The sequence below is a fragment of the Anas platyrhynchos genome, chromosome 4, assembly GCF_047663525.1.
Source record: "Anas platyrhynchos isolate ZD024472 breed Pekin duck chromosome 4, IASCAAS_PekinDuck_T2T, whole genome shotgun sequence".
Lineage (NCBI taxonomy): Eukaryota > Metazoa > Chordata > Aves > Anseriformes > Anatidae > Anas > Anas platyrhynchos.
The window spans coordinates 34,561,729-34,583,270 of NC_092590.1; the positions used below are offsets into that span (position 1 = coordinate 34,561,729).

At 38.2% G+C, this 21,542-nt stretch overlaps 2 protein-coding genes and 1 long non-coding RNA gene across 4 annotated transcripts in view; 1 reads left to right on the forward strand and 2 right to left on the reverse strand.

Moving 5' to 3' along the window:
* Window positions 1-7,102, reverse strand: part of LOC101793952 (uncharacterized) — a 56,978-nt gene extending 49,876 nt beyond the window's left edge. The window contains exons 1-7 of one of the 2 annotated variants that reach the window (XM_038178131.2): window positions 6,868-7,100; window positions 6,667-6,767; window positions 6,309-6,378; window positions 5,426-5,556; window positions 4,252-4,340; window positions 1,460-1,559; window positions 283-326 (exon numbers count right to left, since the gene is read on the reverse strand). In XM_038178131.2, the coding sequence (XP_038034059.1) occupies window positions 283-326; window positions 1,460-1,559; window positions 4,252-4,340; window positions 5,426-5,556; window positions 6,309-6,378; window positions 6,667-6,767; window positions 6,868-7,030 (698 nt within the window). In that variant the 5' untranslated portion in view covers window positions 7,031-7,100. Of the gene's footprint in view, window positions 1-282; window positions 327-1,459; window positions 1,560-4,251; window positions 4,341-5,425; window positions 5,557-6,308; window positions 6,379-6,666; window positions 6,768-6,867 lie in introns of both variants that reach the window. The other variant, XM_038178133.2, reaches the window with a different exon arrangement.
* Window positions 7,103-7,668: 566 nt separating this feature from the next.
* Window positions 7,669-9,932, reverse strand: LOC140002448 (uncharacterized). The gene is made up of 3 exons (XR_011809052.1): window positions 9,352-9,932; window positions 8,671-8,727; window positions 7,669-8,068 (listed from the first exon to the last, which is right to left on the reverse strand). It is a non-coding gene; the product is annotated as an uncharacterized lncRNA (long non-coding RNA).
* Window positions 9,933-15,542: 5,610 nt separating this feature from the next.
* On the forward strand, window positions 15,543-21,321 carry FGG (fibrinogen gamma chain). The gene is made up of 10 exons (XM_005020954.6): window positions 15,543-15,702; window positions 15,794-15,838; window positions 16,278-16,461; window positions 16,560-16,653; window positions 17,619-17,749; window positions 18,396-18,529; window positions 18,643-18,827; window positions 19,274-19,551; window positions 19,931-20,097; window positions 21,094-21,321. Exons 1-10 carry the CDS (start codon window positions 15,631-15,633, stop codon window positions 21,106-21,108), a joined length of 1,305 nt encoding a protein of 434 aa, XP_005021011.2. The 5' UTR covers window positions 15,543-15,630; the 3' UTR covers window positions 21,109-21,321.
* Window positions 21,322-21,542: the final 221 nt, after the last annotated feature.

Below are 21,542 nucleotides of genomic sequence, written 5' to 3' on the forward strand. Positions count from 1 at the left end.
CTTAAGATTTCACTTCTTGACACAAAATGGACAGAAAAAGAAAGTGTTAAATAATTCACTGTCTCCTCTCATTTTAGGTTGATTCCAAAATGAACTTTCTTTCAGTTCCAAAGAAGAGAATATTAAGTGAGCATCAAAAAAAAGCACCCAAAAGCTCTACTGAAATAACTTCCAAATAAATTAGTTCAGTAACAATATGCAAATCCCTAAATTATTAAAAAGTTATCACCCTGTCATTGTACGAGATGATATATTTATTTACCCATTTCTTCTATTATTTACCTTCCTGCTGCTAGCAAATCAAATTCATCCCTATTCCAGCCAAACTAGAAGAAAAAATACAAATATATTACTTATATTACAGCACAGAAGACTGCTTTGAGTAACAATACATTGGTCATACTTAACTGCAGAAATCTAAAGAACAATCTAATTAATCACCAAGAACCGTAGGTGGATTTGAGCTGCTAAACAGTGTATCAGTAAAAGAGTTCTGACATGTTTCAACTCTCCTTCTTTTTAAATACATGCAAACAAATATAAATTCTCACAGTCACACCCCCTTCAAAAAAGTTTCAAAGTGTAATATACATCTTACTCAAAACTTCCATATGCTGGAGGTTTAAAAGTCGTGCTATTATTTAATCACATAAACAAAGCACTGTGATTTTCCAACTTTTGGGGATTATCAGTTCCTGGACTATTACCAATCATCCTTGTGTTGTTTTCTGTTTAACTACAGGTTATTTTTACCAAGTTCAACATATAGCAAGAATATTTTATAGACATGAAGTCAGAAGAATGTTAAGTTTTAGAAAGCACATTTTTAACTAGACAGTAATGCATACTCTCACGTATTTTTGAAATATGCACCAAAAATAGCTTTCATGTTCCACAGTGTGTGGTCATTCACAAAATGTACAACCTATTCAAACCACATATCCTGCTTATATTATTTGTTGAAACTCCTGGAATTTGAAACATGTTGCACTGAAACTCAACTTCTTAAAATAAAATTGCTTGCCCATTGAAAAAGACAAGCACATCAGACCACCCAACCACCAACACAGCACAAAGCGAGATCTACTACCGCCACCTTGTGGCAATGAAAAGACAGTACTTGTTTCTTAACCTTGCACCAAGTTTTAAAGTCGGGAAGGAAAAAAAAAAGTGAAATAGTGATGAAACATGGCAAAATTCCCTTAACTTCATTGACTGAAATTATTTCAGTTTTCCTTATATTTAAATGACATTTAAGGTCATAAATATCGCTGCTACAAATTTAATAGAAGTGAAAGGTGGCAAAGTTTCATTCAAATAGACAAAAAAAAGAAATAAAAATTAAAGAGTTAATCTTTTTTAGCTCAGTATTGACAATTTCTGAAGCAGTAAAAAACGGCTCACAGTGATACCTAATTGTAATATGATGAACATGAGTGAATATTTAACCTGTACTTACAGAATGAATGAGTGGTCCTAACACAATCCCACTGTCAACGCATCTGCCAGTAACAACAATATCTGCTCCAAGGTCAAGAGCCCTGCTTATTGGTCTTGCTCTAAAAAGAAAACAAAACAATAACTATTCTAACTTTTTAATGTATAATTTAAAAGTCAGTTCCCTGCCATAAACAGTATAAAAATCGCTTTAAAAATCAATGAAATCAACTTTAACTATTCAGTCGTTGCATAAATGATGAGAATTTTGAAAAGCAAGCATCAGAATACCCAATCAAATTCATTACTTGATTGAAAGACTTATCTTGATGCTCATAGAAAATGTCTTGAATGTAGTGCAATAGAGGGTCACTTATTATCAAAAATTGAAAATACCAAGTGTTTTACAGAGAAAAAAATAATCGTATTTCATTTGTGGATGAGTACGTGATGACCAATAGTAGGGCCACCTGCTCTATGAGGTCCTTTACAACTTAAACCATCCTGTGATTACATGTTATTCACAAATAAAGGTTGGGGACTCTGCCCTGCAAACTTAAACCTTTCATGTCAACCTCTACTAAGTGTTTATACTTGCAATATCAACCAACTTCAAGTAAAACATTGTGCAATCATTATTTCTGAAGAAACTCAGGCAACAGGTTTTCTAGGCTGGTCAGGTAGAAGTTGGCCCAGTCAAAATTAACCAGGCTAGCCTCAAGCAAAAGGAGCCGCACACTCCTGTCAAATAATAGATTCCTCCGTTTTTTGTGAATTAGACAGCTTCAAAACTCAAACTACATCAACTGTGTGCCTTTAAAAACTAAACTAAGAACAGCATTTTTCTACAGTTTCAATAGACTTAGTCCTGCTTTTGCCAAGAAAAAAAGTGCACAGAGGTTCTTAACAATTTAAAAAAATTACGTATCAGTTAATATATACAGCATATATATATAGCACATATATCTCAATACTACATAAATTAAAGGATGCTAGCTAGAGAAAGAATCATATACAGAGCATGCAGAAAGAACGCACATCTGTGGGCATACTGTTAACTAAAAGTTACACCTAAGAAGCACAAATGGGGTTTCTGCTTAGAAATACGTAGGATGCTGTTAGAGCTGTGCTAGACCTTTAAAAAGCAGTAAATTAAGCAGTTTGCATCTTCTTACTATAAACTCAATCCACAGAACTCATCTCAATTCAGAAGGGACAAAAGAAATACTTCAGGGTCTATATACTTCAGTGTTAAGTTTTCAGAGGCAGGTTATGCACTGAACCTAGAATCAAACTGCAATTTTATAAAACTGTAATTCCATCACTAGATTTATGGAATTAAAGGAAAAAAAATCAACTACCTAAAGAACTTTGTGATTTTACCCAATACACCATGATGTTGACTCCTTTTATAGATTTCTGTAAATTTCTCACTCGGTTTGTGACAAAGCATCCACTGCAGATGCCATCAACAGAAAATTAACAGTTTCATAACTTGCATTTTAAGAGGCTGGTTAGTAGCTTTACATTTGAAGGCATCCAAGTCTAATGAGCCCATGCAGAAATATCACTTTTATTAGAAAAGCAAGCTCCAGACTCTGCTGTTCCAGCTTCCAGCAGTGAAGCACAGCTAGACATAAAACATTTTTAAAAGGCACCCTTCTCATATTAGTCTGCTTTCATTCCCTCTGCTTCGAGTTACACTTCCTTAAAATTGTGAATAAATCACGAAACACCAGAACTGGAATTAACACCGTCTTGTAATTATAAATCTTAACCATTATTTCTTAGTCTTAATGTACACTTAATTACTCATGATCTGCAAATCTTGCAAATCAAAGGTTAAAAGAGGGTTTAAAAGAAATTTAAAAACAACTACAACAGAAAACACTAAATATAAATTTAATGATACATCTATTTTTAAAAAAAACAAACTCATTTTACAGAGAAAAAATGTTAAGTACAGCCATACCCTGCTGTTTTGCACTGATGCATTTTTTGGAAGTGTAATGCTACTGGTACTAGAAAGAACACAGCATTGTTTTGATGATGTTTAATGTAAAATAGGAGGGCTGTGCACACAGATTTCAGAAATATACAGGCGGATAATATATACAACACGGAAGATGGACAAGCAAAACCATGATCACAGGATCATTAATTGGAAGATATGCTTGGCTTTTGTAAATACTTGGTTTCCCTGAGGAATTTGATGGTGACAATGAAAATATAACTGCTTTCAAATAGGGAGCTACAACATCTGTGTTTAGAGATTCATTAAGACGCACTTAGTTTCATAAAAGAAGCAAGGGAGATCTTTCAGAACAGTAATCTGTCCCAGAAAGCCAGCTTTTGAAATTTCAGCAGTATGAACTCAGACATGTAGTTCAACACAGCCTAATCGGACCTCCCACAGCATTTAAAGCATGTCATCACAACACCTTAACACCTCTCTACACTACTCTAGTGATGACAATTGTTAACAACAGCTCCACGCACTGGTACTATTAAAATATTTACAGACTCCACTTTCAAAAAATGATTTTAAAAATTGACATAATTAAACTATTTTGGCTTGAATCAAAACCTGAGAATTCACAACTGATGTAATGCTAGTTACAACTGGCAAATTTCTAAAATAAAAATGTATTTACAGGTTACAACAAAGGCATTTTTTGTTTTCCTTATTGCTTGAATCCTACAACAGTGAGCCTTAAGTACCTAGGTACTACTTGCAAATCAAACCAGAATTTTAACACATTGACTACGTGAAACTTGTTCCATACTAAAAACAACTTCTTAAAAACAACTCACCCAAGATACGCATTCATGCTATGAATGCTCTCCGGAAATTGTTTGCCACTCTCTAGATCTGTGATACCAGCTCCTTTCAGGTTTTCTTTCTGTTAGAAAACACACAAACAAACATATATTTTAGAGTACCTACTGTAAACCTTTTATTGATATCAGACAATAGATCTATTTCATAACAATCTCCCTTTTCCAGCACACAGAAAAATAAGTTGGTCTTCAATGCTGTTCCATTCACAGATGATTAACTACAATGAATTGGTAGTTTAGGCTTTCAAATCATCTTTAATTCCTGTAGGACTGAGCAAGTCAAACCCTGCCAACAGAAACATCTGCCATAACAGCAATGGTGGCACAGCCAAAAAACAAGGTTAATACTACAGCTCAAGGTTATTAAACTCAGTATGTCAGGTTACCAAGGAGGTATGGGTATAATTTGCAAATAAATTTACTAAACCTTCATCATTCAGTAGCATGCAAGGCCTGCATAGATTAATAAATGTCACATTGCAGGTATAGATTAAATTATAATGCAAACCTAACCCCTTTTAACTACCACCAACATATAAACTGTTTTCACAGTATCTTTGCATGTTTGACACTTTTTTTTTTTTTTTGCAGAAACCGAAAGCTTTCTTGTAATGCATAAAGACAGACCGGAAAAGACATAGTTCATCCTAGATTTCACCAACAAAAAAGTAGATCTTCCATCCTCCTAGTTAAAGATACCTTACAGACCATAAAGGTAAGAACAGCTACCTGTAAATAGAGTAACAACTTGAAATGCCTGTGAACTACTAAAAAAAGCTAAAAGGAATAATCATTTGAGGTGTAACCACACTTCATTAGGATGCAAGAGATTTAGCATTCAGGGTTATTTAACTTAGCAATAACAGCACATCCTGCCTTTTCCTGAAGGGAGAACAGACCTTAAATAATATTTAGTTTGCTAAGAAAGAAGCTAAATAACAGCAGATCTGCAGTCTTATACAATTCACCCCCTTCACATATGAAACTTTTGAAAAGTATCAAGAATTGTTTTCTTGCATTAAAAAATAAACAAAGTGAAGAAATAGTTTTAAATGCTTTTAACAGTATAAAGATACTGTATACATATGCAAGAAGTAGGCACCTATAGGACAGTTTTCACTCCATATAGATTAACAAAGTAAAATACCTCACTCATTAGGTCATCTCCAGCAACAACAGCTATTTTCATATCAACATCCGCTTTCTTCGCCACCTCCTGAAGGGCAGCTGCACAAGCGAGGGGATTAACTCCACCAGCATTACTGATGACACGAACACCTAAACAAAAGAGATGTAATCAAGCAAAATACTAGAATTACATTATGAACCTTATCAAGTCTGTGAAATGAGATGATCAGGCTAAGCCAGGGAAGGATTGTCTATGGAAAAATAATTGTTGTGGATACATCTCATCTACATTCTCCCCTTCAAGTAACGGGAGAGAAATTGACCACAAACGTAACAGAAACTGACAGCATTACAACAGTTCCTGCAGATAGGCCATTTGAGACCAATCACTCCAGGCACCTGTGCTTTCCAAACAACTCCGTTTTATCAGAAATATTCATTTATCTCTATAAATCCCAGACTGTTAGCAAGGTACTGGGTGCTTCATAGAAGTAATTCCCTTCTTCCTCTCAAGCTCAGCAGCTTGTGAACATATGCACATGTAAACAGAAACAATGCAAGATTTAGGAAAATAAACAAGACTGCAAAGCTGTTTAGGAATGCAGACAAATTTTTATATTGCATTACAAGTGAGATTTAGATATTTTTTTTTAAACTAAGATTTGCAAAGTGATCTTCCATTCACAAATCAAAGATACATTAAGAATTATACAGAGACATACAGGTGATGTATGTATATAATTACAGGCAAACATTTAAATTGAAGTCATGACTTGAAATTCGTGATTTTTGCTAGCATTTCAGACATTACACACAGAAGACAGCAAAGCACGAGGGTGTGAAACACCCATCCAAAGAGCTGAAGGTCATTAACACACACACTCAGGTGAAGGGCAGCGTACCTTTCCTGTGAATATCTTTTATATACGGGGCTATGGCAGTGGAGACGAAATCCGGAGTGTAGCCCAAATCCTGAAAGAGTTAAAAGCCGTGGCTGTTTGTCACGAGTGAGTCAAACCCGAACCCCTTTTATTGGTCAAGGGACAAAACAGGGAAGAACAAGCTTTCAAAGCATTTAGTCAGTGCTACAGGAAGGGAGCCCAAAACGCCTTTTATGCCGCAGGACGCTGACAACGCGCGTCCCCCGGGCACCAGCAGCAGCTCGCAGACACGGGGAGCAGGGAAGCGGGCTCCTGGTCTGCCTCAAGCCGCAGATTGCGGTGTTTTAGGCTGGGCAAACAACTCAGGGCGGCTACTCACCGGGGACCGTGCCCTGGCGGCCGTCAGCAGCGACATGGTGATCTCGGAGAGGTAATCGAAGACGAGGAAATCCAGCTTGCCGCCGTACAGCAGCTGCGGCACTGCAGGGGCAGGGAGGAAGGCGCTGTTAGCTCCGCGCCGAGCCCCCCGGCCCGGCTCCTTTCCCCCGGCTCCTTCCCCCCGGCTCCCCCCGCCGCCTACCTGCGGCCGCCGTGTCCCCCCAGAAGCCCGAGGCGCAGCCGATGCGCACCGCGGCCCCCGCCGGGGGCTCGCAGCCGCCGCTGCGCCGCCTGCTCCATCGTGGCGGCCGGGCGGCCCGCAGCAGCCGCGGCCCGCGGAGCGCCAGCAGCGCGGCGCAGCTCATGGTGGTGGCGGCGGCGGCGGCTCCGGGGAGGGCTCCGGGCACCGCCCGGCCGCCAGGCCCCGGCCCGCCCCGAGGCCCGCCCCGGCCCGAGGGGCCGGGCTGAGAGAAGCCGGCACCGGGCGGGACCGGGCGGCCGTGGGGGGCAGCCCTGGGGAGAGCCGGGGCAGGGTTGTGGGAGCGCCAGGCGGCCCCTTCAGGGGGGTTATGGAGCCCTCTCCCCACACACATTAGGGCTGTCACGGCCTCAAAGTTCTTAGTTCCCATCTGTTGGTTAAAAAATAAGGCTTTCTGTGTGAGGTCGTGTCTCAGTCCTGATAGGAAAGGTTCCTTGGGCTGAGTTTCTAGCCAGTGGCTGTGGGTAAATCTCAAGGCACAGGACCCTCGGAGGCTCCCTGCTCGGGGAGAGCCCACGTCATTTCTCCGATACAGCAAGGACCGTGCCCAAATCCAGCAGTTTTGCGTGCAAATCCGGTGTAATAACTGCTAGGCCTGCCCCGACACATAACGCTTTGGTTCGGGGTGGTGGTGAGTCATCTCCCGCAAATGAAACACTAAGAAAATCTGGGGTCTTTGGAGGAACACCAAAAAATGTGTCATGCGGTGAGACATTAACGATTCCAAGTATATAATGACTGAGGAGGTAGAGTTTGTTGATGGAAAAAGCCACGTTAAAAGTATTTAAATAAGTACTTTTGAAAACTGTCCATAAAGCATTCAGTTAGGCTAATTTCTAATTGCAATGAGAGATGATGCAATTGAGATAGAAAATAATCATGCTGTGATCTTAGGATTTGGTTCTTTATTTAGGGAGGTGCTGTGTCTTCCCATTGCAAAAAGGCAGAAAAGCCGCATACTATCTAGCACAAATCTACACAGATACATTTTTAAAAAGACAAGATGTTGAAAAACAAACCAACTGAAGTACAGTACAGGGGTGAGGAGTTAGTCTAGGAGATCTCCAAAGACTCCTTCATTTTTGTAATTCATTACCTTAGTTATTAGGAAGCACCACCTTCTAATTTTCAATTTTCTCAGTGCCTTAAAAAAAAAAAAAAAAAAAAGTGAACAATTATTAACAATTATTAAACAGATAGAAACAAGGAGAGGCCACAGAGAGACACACAGAGATGAACTACACATAGAGAGGAACTAATTCTTGAGTATTAAATTATTAAAGTATTTAACTATTACATTGAAAACTTGAACTAGTAAACATCCAAGTAATCACAACAGGAAAAAAAGTAATCCCTTGTTATGTATACATAGCTAACTCCATAGAGCTTTCTCCTAAATATTTCAAGAATCCTTAATATAGGTGACAAATATTTTCACACAGTTGACATCAATATGCCAATGTATATTTATTGTAGCTCTAAATAAATAAATAAAAACACCAGCTTTGCAGCAAGAGCCAGAAAGACCAACCTGGCACAAAATGCACAGCCATCAGTACAGCCATAAAGCCGAGCACTCCCTGTAGCTAAATTTTAAAGTGTCTTCCATGTGGTTTCAGTACAGAATACATTCAGTAAAATTCCCACATAATTTTAAAGTAGCAAGGAGTGGGGCAAAAACCTTGGTAAGGTCACCCTAGGTTGCAACAGTCTCAGACCCTGCAGTGAAATTTAAATGCAATTTACCTTGGTTGAGACTCCATAATCAACCAGGAACGAACGTGCTGCAGCCCTAATTCACTTCTGTCCTTAAAGATATGCAAAAAGGAATGCCAGTCACTGACAAACATAATAATTTATAGCCCAAGAATGTCAGTAAAACTCATGCCAAAATCGGTTGGGCCAAGATTTCGTGCTACAGAATCAGATTTCTGGACAGGGACAGGCTGACCCTACTGACCGAAAGGCATCGAGCGGCCGGTAGATGGCCGTGTCTGCCCGCAAGCAGAGCCGGTCCCTGCCCCGAGGCCTCAGAGGGAGCTGTCCTGTCCAGCCAGCATCACCCGTGCTGGGGGGTAAACGGGAGCATTTCTTCCCAGATAAACCTCTGTTCACATTGTTTTTTTGTTCGCACATTTTACCTGTGTTAACATATAAATATCCACACACACATATATACATTGGTATAACACTCTTGGTATCTAAAAGATACTTTATTCTTTCAATTTTGTTTCAGATATTTTTTCTGGCATGGATTTTGACAACAACTGGCTCAGTGATGGGCTGGATTGTGCTTTGCCAAAAAACATTTTAACACCCTTGCAAATGAATACAAGAAGATTACCATTTCATCAAGTTTACATATGAATACTTGCACGTGTGCTTGAGAGAATTAATATACAGCATACATAAGATACTAAAACCCACCTGTCAATTGATCTGTCAAAAATATGAGGAAAAGATTTAGGATTGTTTCCATTATTTGAAATGGTGCACTGGAGAGATGAAACAACGAAGGCCCCTGTTCTGTTCCTTTCCCCAGTTAAAGATTTTTTTTTTTACTCAGGTTAGATTCATTAGCTGTTTAAAAGAGTTCTTAAGGCTCCAACAAAATCAACCATTTTCTTGATGAGAGTAATTTATACACTCCCTGGATTCTCTTCATTTGATTAGGCAGATGATTTTCTTAAAATCAAGTTAAAGTCCATGCAGGTGCATGTTATGTAGGATAGTATGAAACTACTTCGTCCCACATTACCATCACATGGGGTGTCTTAGTTTTGTCATCCAGAAGCAGTTATATGGTGGCATGTTCCTCACATTGGGAACACAGTTGTATCCAACTGTGGTGGCATGCATAGTCCTGGAGACTCTCTTCTTCTGTATATTTAACAGAGATGAACAAAACTGCATTTTATTGAGGTTTACTGCAGGTTACTGAGACTGTGGGCAGCTGATGATTCTACAGAGTAATTGGCACTTTCTAGTTTCAGCTGGGCTGTTGTTTATCTGTTTATTAACCTTCAATTGTGCTCCTGCAAACAATTTGTATCCAGAAGAACAAGCTTAAGTTCTACTGGTCTGCCACTTGTTGCAACAGAACCTCTTGGTTTTATTTTGAAATTGACTCCTACTAGTTTATTTCACTACCCTCTGTTTCTCTCAAGATAAAACAGTCTGAAAAATCACCCTGTGCCACTTATCATTCTGGGGACCCCAGTCTTAGCCCATCTAAATCAGAGCTGATTCACTGTTCCCCATGCTGAACACCTGTGGCCATCCTCACTGCCCTTCATTGAGCCTTCTCCAGTATATATATATGAATATGTATTTATATGTAAATATATAAACATATAATATATATAATATATAATATAATATATATATATACATATATATTTAAAATATATATGTGTAACAACATATATATATATATAATTTTTCTGTAGGGACAACCACTAGCACAGTTTTCAAGGCACCAATGAACCAGGTACACACTGGGGTGCAATAACAATTTCTGGTTTTTTTGTTTGTTTGTTTGTTTGTTTGTTTTGTTTTTTTCTGTATTCCTTTCCTCACGATTCCAGTGGTTTATTTGGGTTTTGATACTAATAAGCACTGAAGCACTGTTTCCATGGAGTTACCTACCACATCCCAATGGTCTCTATCATGAGCAGTAATGATCAGTTCAGAGCCCATTGCTTTATTGCTTTGAACATGAGTTTAGGATTTATTTGATAAAAACAGAGAAAAAATATTTAGAGGACCTTTTCCATATAGACTTGGGAAACAATGTCTTGTCATGTTGAGATTTTGGCCTTCATGTGATTAAACAGATTTTGGAAAAAAGTTTATTGCTCTCTGAGGACATCAGATGGCACTGTGGGGTTTGTAGTGGAGCTGCTAGTCAGTAGTAATGAGCCTATGCAAAATACATATGTGGAGGTATTAGTTAAATGTCTCTGCTTATAGCCTGGACAGGTGTTGCAGGCTAACACTGATAGATGCCATAGCTCTGTTGCATGGTAAAAATCCGTGTCCATTGGCTCTGCTGCTTAATGTACAGCTTTTAAGCATAATACATGTTTTGAATTCCTCTCATAAATTGTGGGAAGAGAGGGAAAATAGCCTGGCTGTATTTATTTACTTATTTATGTATTTGTTCTGGAGAAAGATAAAGATTACAGAGTTAAAATAAAAAATAAAAATAATATTAATAATAAAGGAATATCATTATTTTCCTGATCAAATACAGGAAATGTATTTGACTGTATTGACAAATGTAGGTCAGTCTCAGATTCACAGTTTCATTCAGTGGCCCTAAATGCTTTCATTTAATTATGTTAGTGCCATTAATATTTCAATTTCGGGCCTGTGTTTCCCTCCTTGTAAACAGATTTGTGCATCAGCGTGGAGCACAGAGGATGTGTAAAGGAAACATGAAATTAGTTCTACCATCATCCTGAAGTAATCGTAATCCTGGAAGTCAGAGAAGACAATGCAGACTACATTGTTCCAAAGCAAACTAGCTTTTTCTAGGATTTTTTTGGCAGACAGACATCCTAAAAAATGACTTAAAAAGTACAAGCAAGTTATTTCACATGCCAATTTCTTATTGTGAAACATATTACATTTTTTCTATTTTCTGTTAACACCATTGTAAATAAGTTCCTTTCCAAAACAATACTATCAGCAGATACCAATAAATATTTCAGTGTATAGAGGAGGGTCTATTTAATTTATTGAAGTTCTGTCCTCTCAACTAATTACAAAATATTCAGCAAATATTTGAATTTATTACTTATCTTTTTCCCACAAATTAGTGGATGTCTTTGTTTAACAAATAGAGTTCACTGCTCTTGCCCTCAAGGTAAAGCATACATTGTAATCTCTCGTTTTCAGTTAGTCTAAAAGCCAACATTTTCAAAGCAAAGCAATGGTTGAAAATGATCTCTGTAAATCAGTAAAGGGAGAGAATTTGCAATGTTGCACCTAATACCCCCATTTGAGGCACAAGCTGCTCAAAGCTAAATAACAATGTTTAACTTGTCTCAACTGATGGTTTGGGTTTTTTTAGTATGTTTGGTGGATTTTCAGTATGTTGAAGTATAATGTTGTGTTCTGGGATGCAGAAAAACCTCAAGAGTGATAAAGCAAGAAATCATGTAATCCAAACTACGTTTTATGTTGCTACATTATGTATAAAAAGTGATGGAAAAAGATGACCACAATAGCATAAGTCACATGCCAAATGACTTTTGCAAACATCATAGCAGTTTCCCTGCTTAGAATAAAAAAAAAAATAAATAAAAAAAAATCCATCATTATTTAAGAATATATTCTAAAGTGAGGAAAATTATCTTTTCTGTATCCATGGTGTGCATGCAGCAAAATATCTTCTTAATTCTTTCCAAAACACTCTAAATGCAACCATAGCTGACATGAAATACATGGATATCATATTTGACCTCACGCAGCTTTCAAAGAATCAGAATCCTTTCCAGCCCATATTGGAACAGAAACAGCCTGGATCTGTGCTGGTTTCATAAGTGAAAAGAAATAAAAGCCTTTCCTATACAGAGCAACTGGTAGCTAATATTTACTGACTCCAGGTACTTCAGGAAGTGCGAGGAAGAACATCTGCTGCACAGAGTGGACTGTTGAATTGGCAAAAATGTTGCCATTTGCATTTTGCCCAAGATGTAAATATTGAAAGAAAAAGTGAAAGATGACTTACACAACTTTTTTTCATTTTCACTTTTCTATTTGTAAACCAGTTAGTTTTATAGCATATGAGAAGCATAGCTTCATTAGTAGGTAGCTTTTTTATCACCTCAATTTCTCAGCCTAATTATCACTTCTAGCAAGTGTGCCCACTAATCTTTAGAGATTATTAATAGTACAAGCAGGGTAGTGCGTATTGGTAGTAAACTTTCTTTTTCTTTTTTTTTTTTCATATTTACTTTTGGGGGTTTTCAATGCTTTTTAAAAATTATTTTTACATTTAAGTTTCCATTAAAACAACAACAACAACAAAAAATGAAATGCTAAAATAAATCACTGTAGCATTTCTGAAATTGTATAGATTAATATTACAAGTTAGACTCTTAAAGTACATGAGTAGGAGTCATAAGTTTGGAAAACTGTTGTTTTTCCAAGACAGTCATAAAAATAATCTGATATTCAAGGAATAATTTACAAATACGAGAATATTCTGACTGGTATTTCTGAGGGAAAATGTACTGTGAATAACAGGAAGGTGTTGGATACTTTCCATGTGGTTGTTTGACAAAAATACTAATCAACTAATTGAACTGAACAAGACTCTTCTAAATAAATGATTCACTTTTACTATCTGCTTAAAAAAATAAATGGGAAAAAAAAAATAAAAAGTAAACTGAATTTGAGAACTCCTCTTTCTGACCATGCTAACATTAATCATTCCTCATTTGTTAGCAAATCAGCAAATAAGTTTACTGGAAGGAGAAAAAACTGGCCAGAAAATCAACACAGCAAACTAATGTTGAGCACGTTGCTGGGTAAAACAAGGTCTCTAACACGTTTGTTTTGTAAAAGGGTCAGCTATTTTGCAGCCAGGACCAACCAAGAGAAAATGACATGAAAAGGAGGAAAACTATTACATTGCCATTTCGCTAAGAACACATGCTGGTTTTGATCTAATGAAAAGTGGGAATAAGTTATTTCAAAACAATGCAGTGTGAAACCATAGAACTAAAGGGAAGGAAGCAAAGAGATGAAAGGACTAATTATTCAAGGCTACACCATGACCATGTAATCAGTAAAACAAAGACATTGTCAGGTTTAAATAGTTATACCTTCTACTAAGAAGCAAAAGAGTTTAGAACCAGAAATACAACTAGGCAGCTCTTATAAATGCAATATAGAGATATTTGGTAATCATTAAAGAAATGTTTCAAATAGAGTTACATACATGAAGGGATCAATGTGGTGGAAATTCACTGAAAATTCAGTTTTCCCATTCCTAGCCCATTTGTAGTCACAATAATCCTTTTTTTTTTTTTTTTTTTTTTTTTCCTAAATTCAAATAGCCAGTTATCTGGAGCAGTGAAACTGTTTTGCTGTTGTTGTTATCTGAGATATTGGCGACTTTAGCAAAAATTATTGCATTACAAATTGAAATTACAGCTATTGTCATGTGTTAATTCTAAAATGTTAGCTTTTTTTTTTTTTTCTCAGAATGAACAAATATAGTTCAGTGCCAATGTTGACTGTTGTCATCTTTTCTTAGTCCTGAAACCTTTGCCTAGAAATGCAAGACAAATTTTTGCATGTTCTGTTACCAAATATTCTTCCGAAAGAGTTTCCAACGTATATGTACTACTATTAGTAACAAAAGGGAAGGGCATGTTCTTTACTCTGTTAAAGGACAAGGGCTGCCTGGATTTAGTTATGCAGTTCACGTACTGTGTCACAAACTTTATGTGCCCATCTGCCCTCGAGAGTACATCTGCGATTGAACCTGACCCAGTTATTGGAGGAAGTTCATGCCAGGAACATAGTCGTGCTATACACACATAGGAAAGGAGTCCTGGTTATGCACAGCCACTGAAATTGAACTTCCAGGATCCTCTGAATCCTGTGTCATTCTCACACCAGCAAATGAAGCAAAGCAGGCTTGAGCAATGTGCAAGCTGTAATAGCGAGGAGAGTCACTGGTAGTTTCCTGAGCCCATGTTAACAGCACTAAAAAAGAGATAATAGAAAACATGAGAGCAGTTGACTTGTATACATTTTTATTTACTCCATTTTCACTATTTAGGAAACAGAACTAGCCGTGTAAAAGGTGGAGTCTTGTCCTGAAAATGTATTGAATGAGGCAGAGTACAAACACAATCTCAGAGCTGGTCTCTGTCCCTGGAGAGATAGATAGCACTTTTATCTAGAAGCAGCATGTTTCCACAAACGCTTGTTGCAGACTTGTTGCAATAGGAAAGACAACATTTCTTATCCCAGGATACTGATAGCACTAATACCCCAGCAAGGCAGCTTTTATCAGTCATTCAAACAGACTCCCTGAATTGAAGGATAGAGAATATTCATGCTTCCATTGCTTGTGAGAAATATCACAGGCATGTTTTTCAGCTATGGCACTGCTCAATATGGCTTTATACGTGCCTCAGTTTTATCATCTGCCAAGTGGGGGGAATGATGTTGAGCCCTTTTTGAAAAGCATGTTCAACTCTGCATAAAGTATTACATACGCGCAAAATGTTCTTAGCATTATCTCACATTAGGCTATGGATAGGTGTTGCACACAATTCAGGTAGTTACTGTGGCTTTTCCCTATGCTGAGTGACATTTCTGCCAGTCCCCATCCCAAAGCCACGTGTGAGTCTGCTTACACTTGTATTACTAGAAGTAGCTTCTCCAGTCCTTGTTTCACCTTTCTGCCTCCTTTAAGACCTGGCTGGAACAAAGTGGACAAGTAGGAAGCAAGTTCTGCAAACGGGAGGAGTGTGAGATGAGTGCAAATTCTGGGAATCCACCTCAAACCACTACCCCACCTCTTCCCGCTACCTCACAGAGCCCGCCCCCAGCTCCAACCTGCTCCCTTAAACCACTGCGTCTGGGTGCTGAGCCAAAACTGGCTGCCCATAAAGGTGCTGCTACCTTGGGCACCAGGCTGAACACTTTGGGCTGGCAGCGCACAGTGGGGCAGGCACGATGGGGCTGAAGCCAGGCAGATGGGCACCACTGGGGTATCTCCTCTCCTTGCTCTTCTCTACCAGCCTGGCGGTAAGTGGAGAGGCAGTGTTAAAAAATGTGTCAGAGCTGAAAATGCTACTGGAGAAAATTCACTGAAAATGGTCTTGTTTCTTCTCTTCAGTACCTTCCCACCAGAGAAAACTGCTGCATATTAGATGAACGATTTGTAAGTACATGAACAATGTTCTTTTATATTAAGAGTCTAAACAAAGCCTTCCTACTGATTATTAACTGCCATTATCTTTTGTAGCTTCATTAGATCCCCATTGTTATTTTCAATACTTATTAAATGCTCTGTACTTAAACCCATTGTTGATTAGTAGCTATAAACATCTATTGAAATAGGCAGCTGCGCTGCTGATAAAAGCATTTTAGAAGACGCTATAAGTAACAGCTTGCACTGTTTTCTTGCCAAGTGTGCACATATACACAGTGTGAAACTACACTGTCTCTGTAAATTTAAACACCGCAGACAGTGGCAAATGCCTACCCCTTTTTTACCCGGTCATTTGTACAAACCATGACTTAGAGCTCTCCTGCCCAAATGTTCTGCTGTCCTTTTTTTGCTCCTGAAACATTATCATTTATTATTCTTTCTTCTTCAGGGTAGCTACTGCCCAACAACCTGTGGCATTGCAGATTTCTTTAACAAATACCGTCTCACTACGGATAACGAACTGCTGGAAATTGAGAGAATTTTGCAGCAAGTTACTAATGCCACAGGAAAAGCAGATTATTTGATTCAACACATCAAAACCCTCTATCCTCCAGATAAGCAGCAACAACAACGTGAGAATATAAAAATAACTATGCAATTGAAAAATCTTACGTCACTTGTTTTTCTAATTTGTCTAACTGCAATTATATTATCCATTTGTCTGTTTTAGAGTCGGTTGAGGGTTTCACTCAAAAGTCCAAGAAAATAATTGAAGAAATCATCAGATATGAAAACACTATTTTGTCTCATGAAAGTACTATACAGTAGGTATCTCCCACCTTTTATATCACTTGACAGTCCAAATAATTTTATTTCTCTGCTTTTATCAACTGCAGTTAAGACTTCTTCAGAAAGGGTTTTTGTGCTTATGTGCACCACTATGCCCACACTGTCATTACTAGCTCCCTAGCAAGATACATTAGGATCATAAGGGTCTGATAGTGCATTCTCTGCTCATCTGCGTAATCTATTAATTGTGCAAGAAGTGCAAGATAAGAATGTCATGAAGCCTGGCAACATTTTTATGTTTCTTTTGCTGTGTCAACTACTTATAACTTTTATTATTTTTTTCATTGGCTTGGGAGAATATATTAATATGAGTTTGCTTAGTAATGCAAAGTGTTTGGAATATTTGTGCAGTCATTCACTCTGGCTAGTTTTTCTGCATATATCCTAGAATATCAGCTCAGTTCCACATACATAAATCACAAGTAATTATAAAATAAATGGTAGTCTTCTGTAAGCCAATGTTGAAAATATAAATGAAAACACCATTAACTTGGCTAAAACTTGAGGATATGTTTTTTGCCCTGAATGTAGCAAAACCTCTGCCCCTATAACATTCTATCAAATATGGCTTAGGCACACTGACTACTGCAGTAGTTTATTTACATAATTTATGTTTTACAAATGTGCCCACAATTAAGGAAGAATAATTTATCATTTACTAATGAGAACAAAGAAAAACTTTCCATAGCATTACAGTCACGCATGAATTGCTGATTTGAGTTTTGCTGATTAGAGGCAAGTCAAGTTTTGCATAAGATTAAGTTTACGGTTTCCCATTTTGGCTAGTTTCCCAACTTTAAATATCAGTGTTAAGAGAGTCTTCCCCTTTTGCAGGGATGTATGTTGCAGCATACTACATCAGTCAGGCATGTGTGCAGAGAAATGTGTATTACTGTCATTAAGAAACACCTGAAGCAACGAGGCATTTTTATTTTTCCAGACAGTTGACAGACGCACATATAATGAACACCAACAAGATTGCACTACTGAAACAGAAGATTGCTCAGCTTGAGTCAAGCTGTCAGGAACCATGCAGAGATACTACTGAAATACAGGAGACGACTGGAAGAGGTGCACAAAAAGTTTCTTGTATGGTGGAGGGTTAATTCAGTTGCGTGTATTGCCAGCATGCATCACAGCAATGAAGTACACGTAGTCTTAAGGAAGATAGATTTTTACAAAGATATGTAAGATTGCAAGTTCTGAAGTCAGCGTTTGGAACAATTTAAGTACTGGGTAGGTGCTCCGCAAGTAGGACATTTAAATGGAACAGAGGTCTCACTTGCCCCTTTGGCCTTTTTGACCAAAATATGATTATCCCAAAACGTATCATCAGTGACAGAAGGAGAGTTGCTGTGGACAGAGTGAAAACAGAAGATAACTCATTATGACATTTCTGCTGAGTAATATGAAAAAAATTAGCTACAGAAGTGCTGTTTTTGTTGTTGTAGAAACTAATGCAATGGCTATATTTTACATTTAAGTTGCTTAAACTCCATGGAAGACCAAAGTCATTCTTGTCTTGTACAAGTCCTGTGACCTTCAGTGAGTTTTTTTATGGCAACGACATCAAAGTATGTAGACTAAATAGTGAACTTTGCAACAGTATTTAGATGAGTTGTATTTTTTGCACTAAGAAAGTTGCAATATCAACTAAATGTGAGGATAGAACTGCAGCTAGATTAATAACAATCCTTTGAATATATGTTTATTTCAGATTGTCAAGATATTGCAAATAAAGGTGCCAGAAGAAGTGGTCTTTACTTCATCAAGCCTCAAAATGCTAAGCAATCATTCCTAGTCTACTGTGAGATTGACTCATATGGCAATGGCTGGACAGTGTTACAGAGGGTAAGCCACTTGTGTATTATTACCATAAACAAGCTTGCTGTGTCAGCACTGTTTTTATTTGCTTACATAAAATATATCACATTTTCGTTGATTTTTTTTAAATATTTTTCCAGAGATTGGATGGAAGTGAGGATTTCAGAAGAAATTGGGTTCAGTACAAGGAAGGATTTGGACATCTGTCTCCAGATGACACCACTGAGTTCTGGCTGGGCAACGAAAAGATTCATTTAATAACTACACAATCCACTCTGCCATACACCCTGCGAATAGACCTGGAGGACTGGACTGGCAAGAAAAGGTATTTGCTCATGAAGCTTCTGAAAATGATGGCTTAAAGCTTACTGCTTCCACTGTTGTGTTGCTTTGTACATATTTTTGAAAAAATTGTGGTGCTGTTAGGTCTACTAACATACATAGGACACTGAACTCACAAGTGTAATGCCAGCCCCTGTGTGTGTCTGCCTAAAGGCCACACACAAGCAGTCCTAGTTGATTTGGCAGAATAGATCTGTTCCTTCCTCCCTCTGAGAATTTCCTTATGACTATAGTAAGCCTAAGCAGTAGGGGATACATATAGGGACACATATGTGTGTGTGTGTAATGTAGGTCTTTTATACATCACTGAAGACTAGGAGTCAGAAAACGCATCTAATGCTGGAGCATAGAAGTTGTTTGTGTATTTTTTAATTGAGCACATACTGGGAATGCAGTATGCTTACGTTCACCATTATCCTCTGTTAACAGCACTGCTGATTATGCTGTATTCAAAGTGGGAACTGAACAAGACAAGTACAGATTGACCTATGCATACTTTATTGGTGGCGAAGCTGGAGATGCCTTTGATGGCTATGATTTTGGAGATGATCCAAGTGACAAATCCTATACCTTCCATAATGGCATGCGATTCAGTACCTATGATAACGACAATGATAACTTTGAGGGCAACTGTGCTGAGCAGGATGGATCTGGATGGTGGATGAACAGATGTCATGCTGGCCACCTGAATGGCAAATATTATATAGGTAAAATATCTTCTAAATACCTACTTTTATGTGGAAAAAAAGTAACCAAGGACAATATATTTCAATGAAAAAAAAAAAAAAAGAAAAGGTCACTTTCTTTGAGTATATTTTGCCATCTGTTTTCTGCAAAATATACATAGCCCATTTTTTTCAATAACTGTTAATATTAATGCCAGCAGTAGGAACTTCTGGCAGCTCTCCAGCCCAAAGTGGAACTATCAGTCCTCAGAGAAGTAAACTGGGGGACAGGGGCAGTGAATGCATACTGTTAGTATGCCTAGGGATGTTGTAGAAGTGTTAGTACCACAAATATGAGTGGGATGGGCACATTAATTATTTCAGAAACAACTAAGTATTTTTTGCCAACTGATATTTTTAGATGGCGTGTACACATCTCGAGATTCTGATCCAGCTGGATATGACAACGGCATTATCTGGGCAACCTGGCGTGACCGGTGGTACTCCATGAAGAAAACTGCAATGAAAATCATCCCATTCAACAGACTCTCAATAGATGGACAGCAACACACAGGCAGCATCAAGCAGGTTCGACCTCAGGAGAGAGGAGATGTTTAAAATGAAAACAGAACATAGTTATCATTTTGAATACAGAGCATGGACAGCTGAAGTATTAAGCCCTCTGCATCTTAGGGGCATCAGCTTTGCTTACCATTTTGTCACAGAAATATTTGTGTTTTGATTTTAGTATATCTTCTACTTTAATGTTTCTTTTAACAGATAGATAAGTGATTGGTCTCATGATCAGAAATAATTCCTTGCCTCCTTTTACTTTGAAGGCTACATTTTTAAATTCCAGCTAGTATCATAGAATCATTAAGGTCAGAAAAGTCCTTCAAGATCATCTGGTCCAACCATCCCCCTACCACCAATGTCACCCACTAAACCATGTTCCCAGGTACCATGTCCAACCTTTCCTTAAACACCCCCAGGGACAGTGACTCCACCGCCTCCCCAGGAAACCCATTCAAATGCCTAGCTACTCTTTCTGAGAAGAAATGTCTTCTGACTTCCAACCTGAACCTCCCCAGAGCAAATTGAATTCATTCCCTCTTGTCCTATCTGAGGCCAGTTATCTGAGGCCGACCCCCAGCTCCCCACAGCTTCCTTTCAGGTAGTTGTAGAGAGCAATAAGGTCTCCCCTGAGCCTCCTTTTCCCCAGACTAAACAACCCCAGTTTCCTCAGCTGCTCCTCACAGGACTTGTGTTCCAGACCCCTCTACAGTTTTGTTGCCCTTCTCTGGACATGGTCCAGGGCATCTATGTGCTTCTTGTAGTGAGGGACCCAAAACTGAACACAGCACTCAAGGTGCGGCCTCACCAGAGCTGAGTACAGGGGGACAATCACCTCCCTGGTCCTGCTGTCTACACCGTTCCTGACAGAAGCCAGGATGCCACTGGCCTTCTTGGCCACCTGGACACACTGCTGGCTCATGTTGCACTATCAACATGTCGTTGTAGCCTTATGTACTTCTTTCTTAGAAGAACATTAAAATGCTGTCTTTTTTTTTTTTTCTGTTGTAGGTTGGAGACGCATAAAGGGACAATTTAGCAAAGACTGATATGGACAGGGAAAATAAATCTTTCATCTGTGAGACACTGAACTTATCTCACTTTCCACAGTTTGGAAGTCAACTTTGTAAAAAGCTGTTGGCTGTAAAATGCTCAAGCATTTTCCTTGAGCAGTGCTTACTTCTTATGTGGTTATTTTTTCTGTACAAATTCTCAATAAATTTTTGATTACTACAAAAATGCTGAGCTTACTATTTGTGCTCTACTGTTGGCCAAACAAAACAAAGTAAACACTATGATGTTTGGAAGGTTACTCTGATCAAATCTGTTTTGTTCAGTCATTCCTGAATTGGACACCAGAAATTTCTGCTGTTTGCTTAGAAGTGCGTGTTGGAGCTATTTCTTCATAAAATGTGGTTTGCTTCCAAGAGTCTTCATTTTGTTTTCTGATGAAATTGTTG

Bases quoted from the DNA above. Each gene is read 5' to 3' on its own strand.
- FGG (XM_005020954.6), top strand. From the start codon at position 15,631: ATGGGGCTGAAGCCAGGCAGATGGGCACCACTGGGGTATCTCCTCTCC. The intron at 15,703-15,793 runs GTAAGTGGAGAG...TCTTCTCTTCAG, and splicing joins TCTTCTCTACCAGCCTGGCG to TACCTTCCCACCAGAGAAAA. The intron at 17,750-18,395 runs GTGCACAAAAAG...TGTTTATTTCAG, and splicing joins ACAGGAGACGACTGGAAGAG to ATTGTCAAGATATTGCAAAT.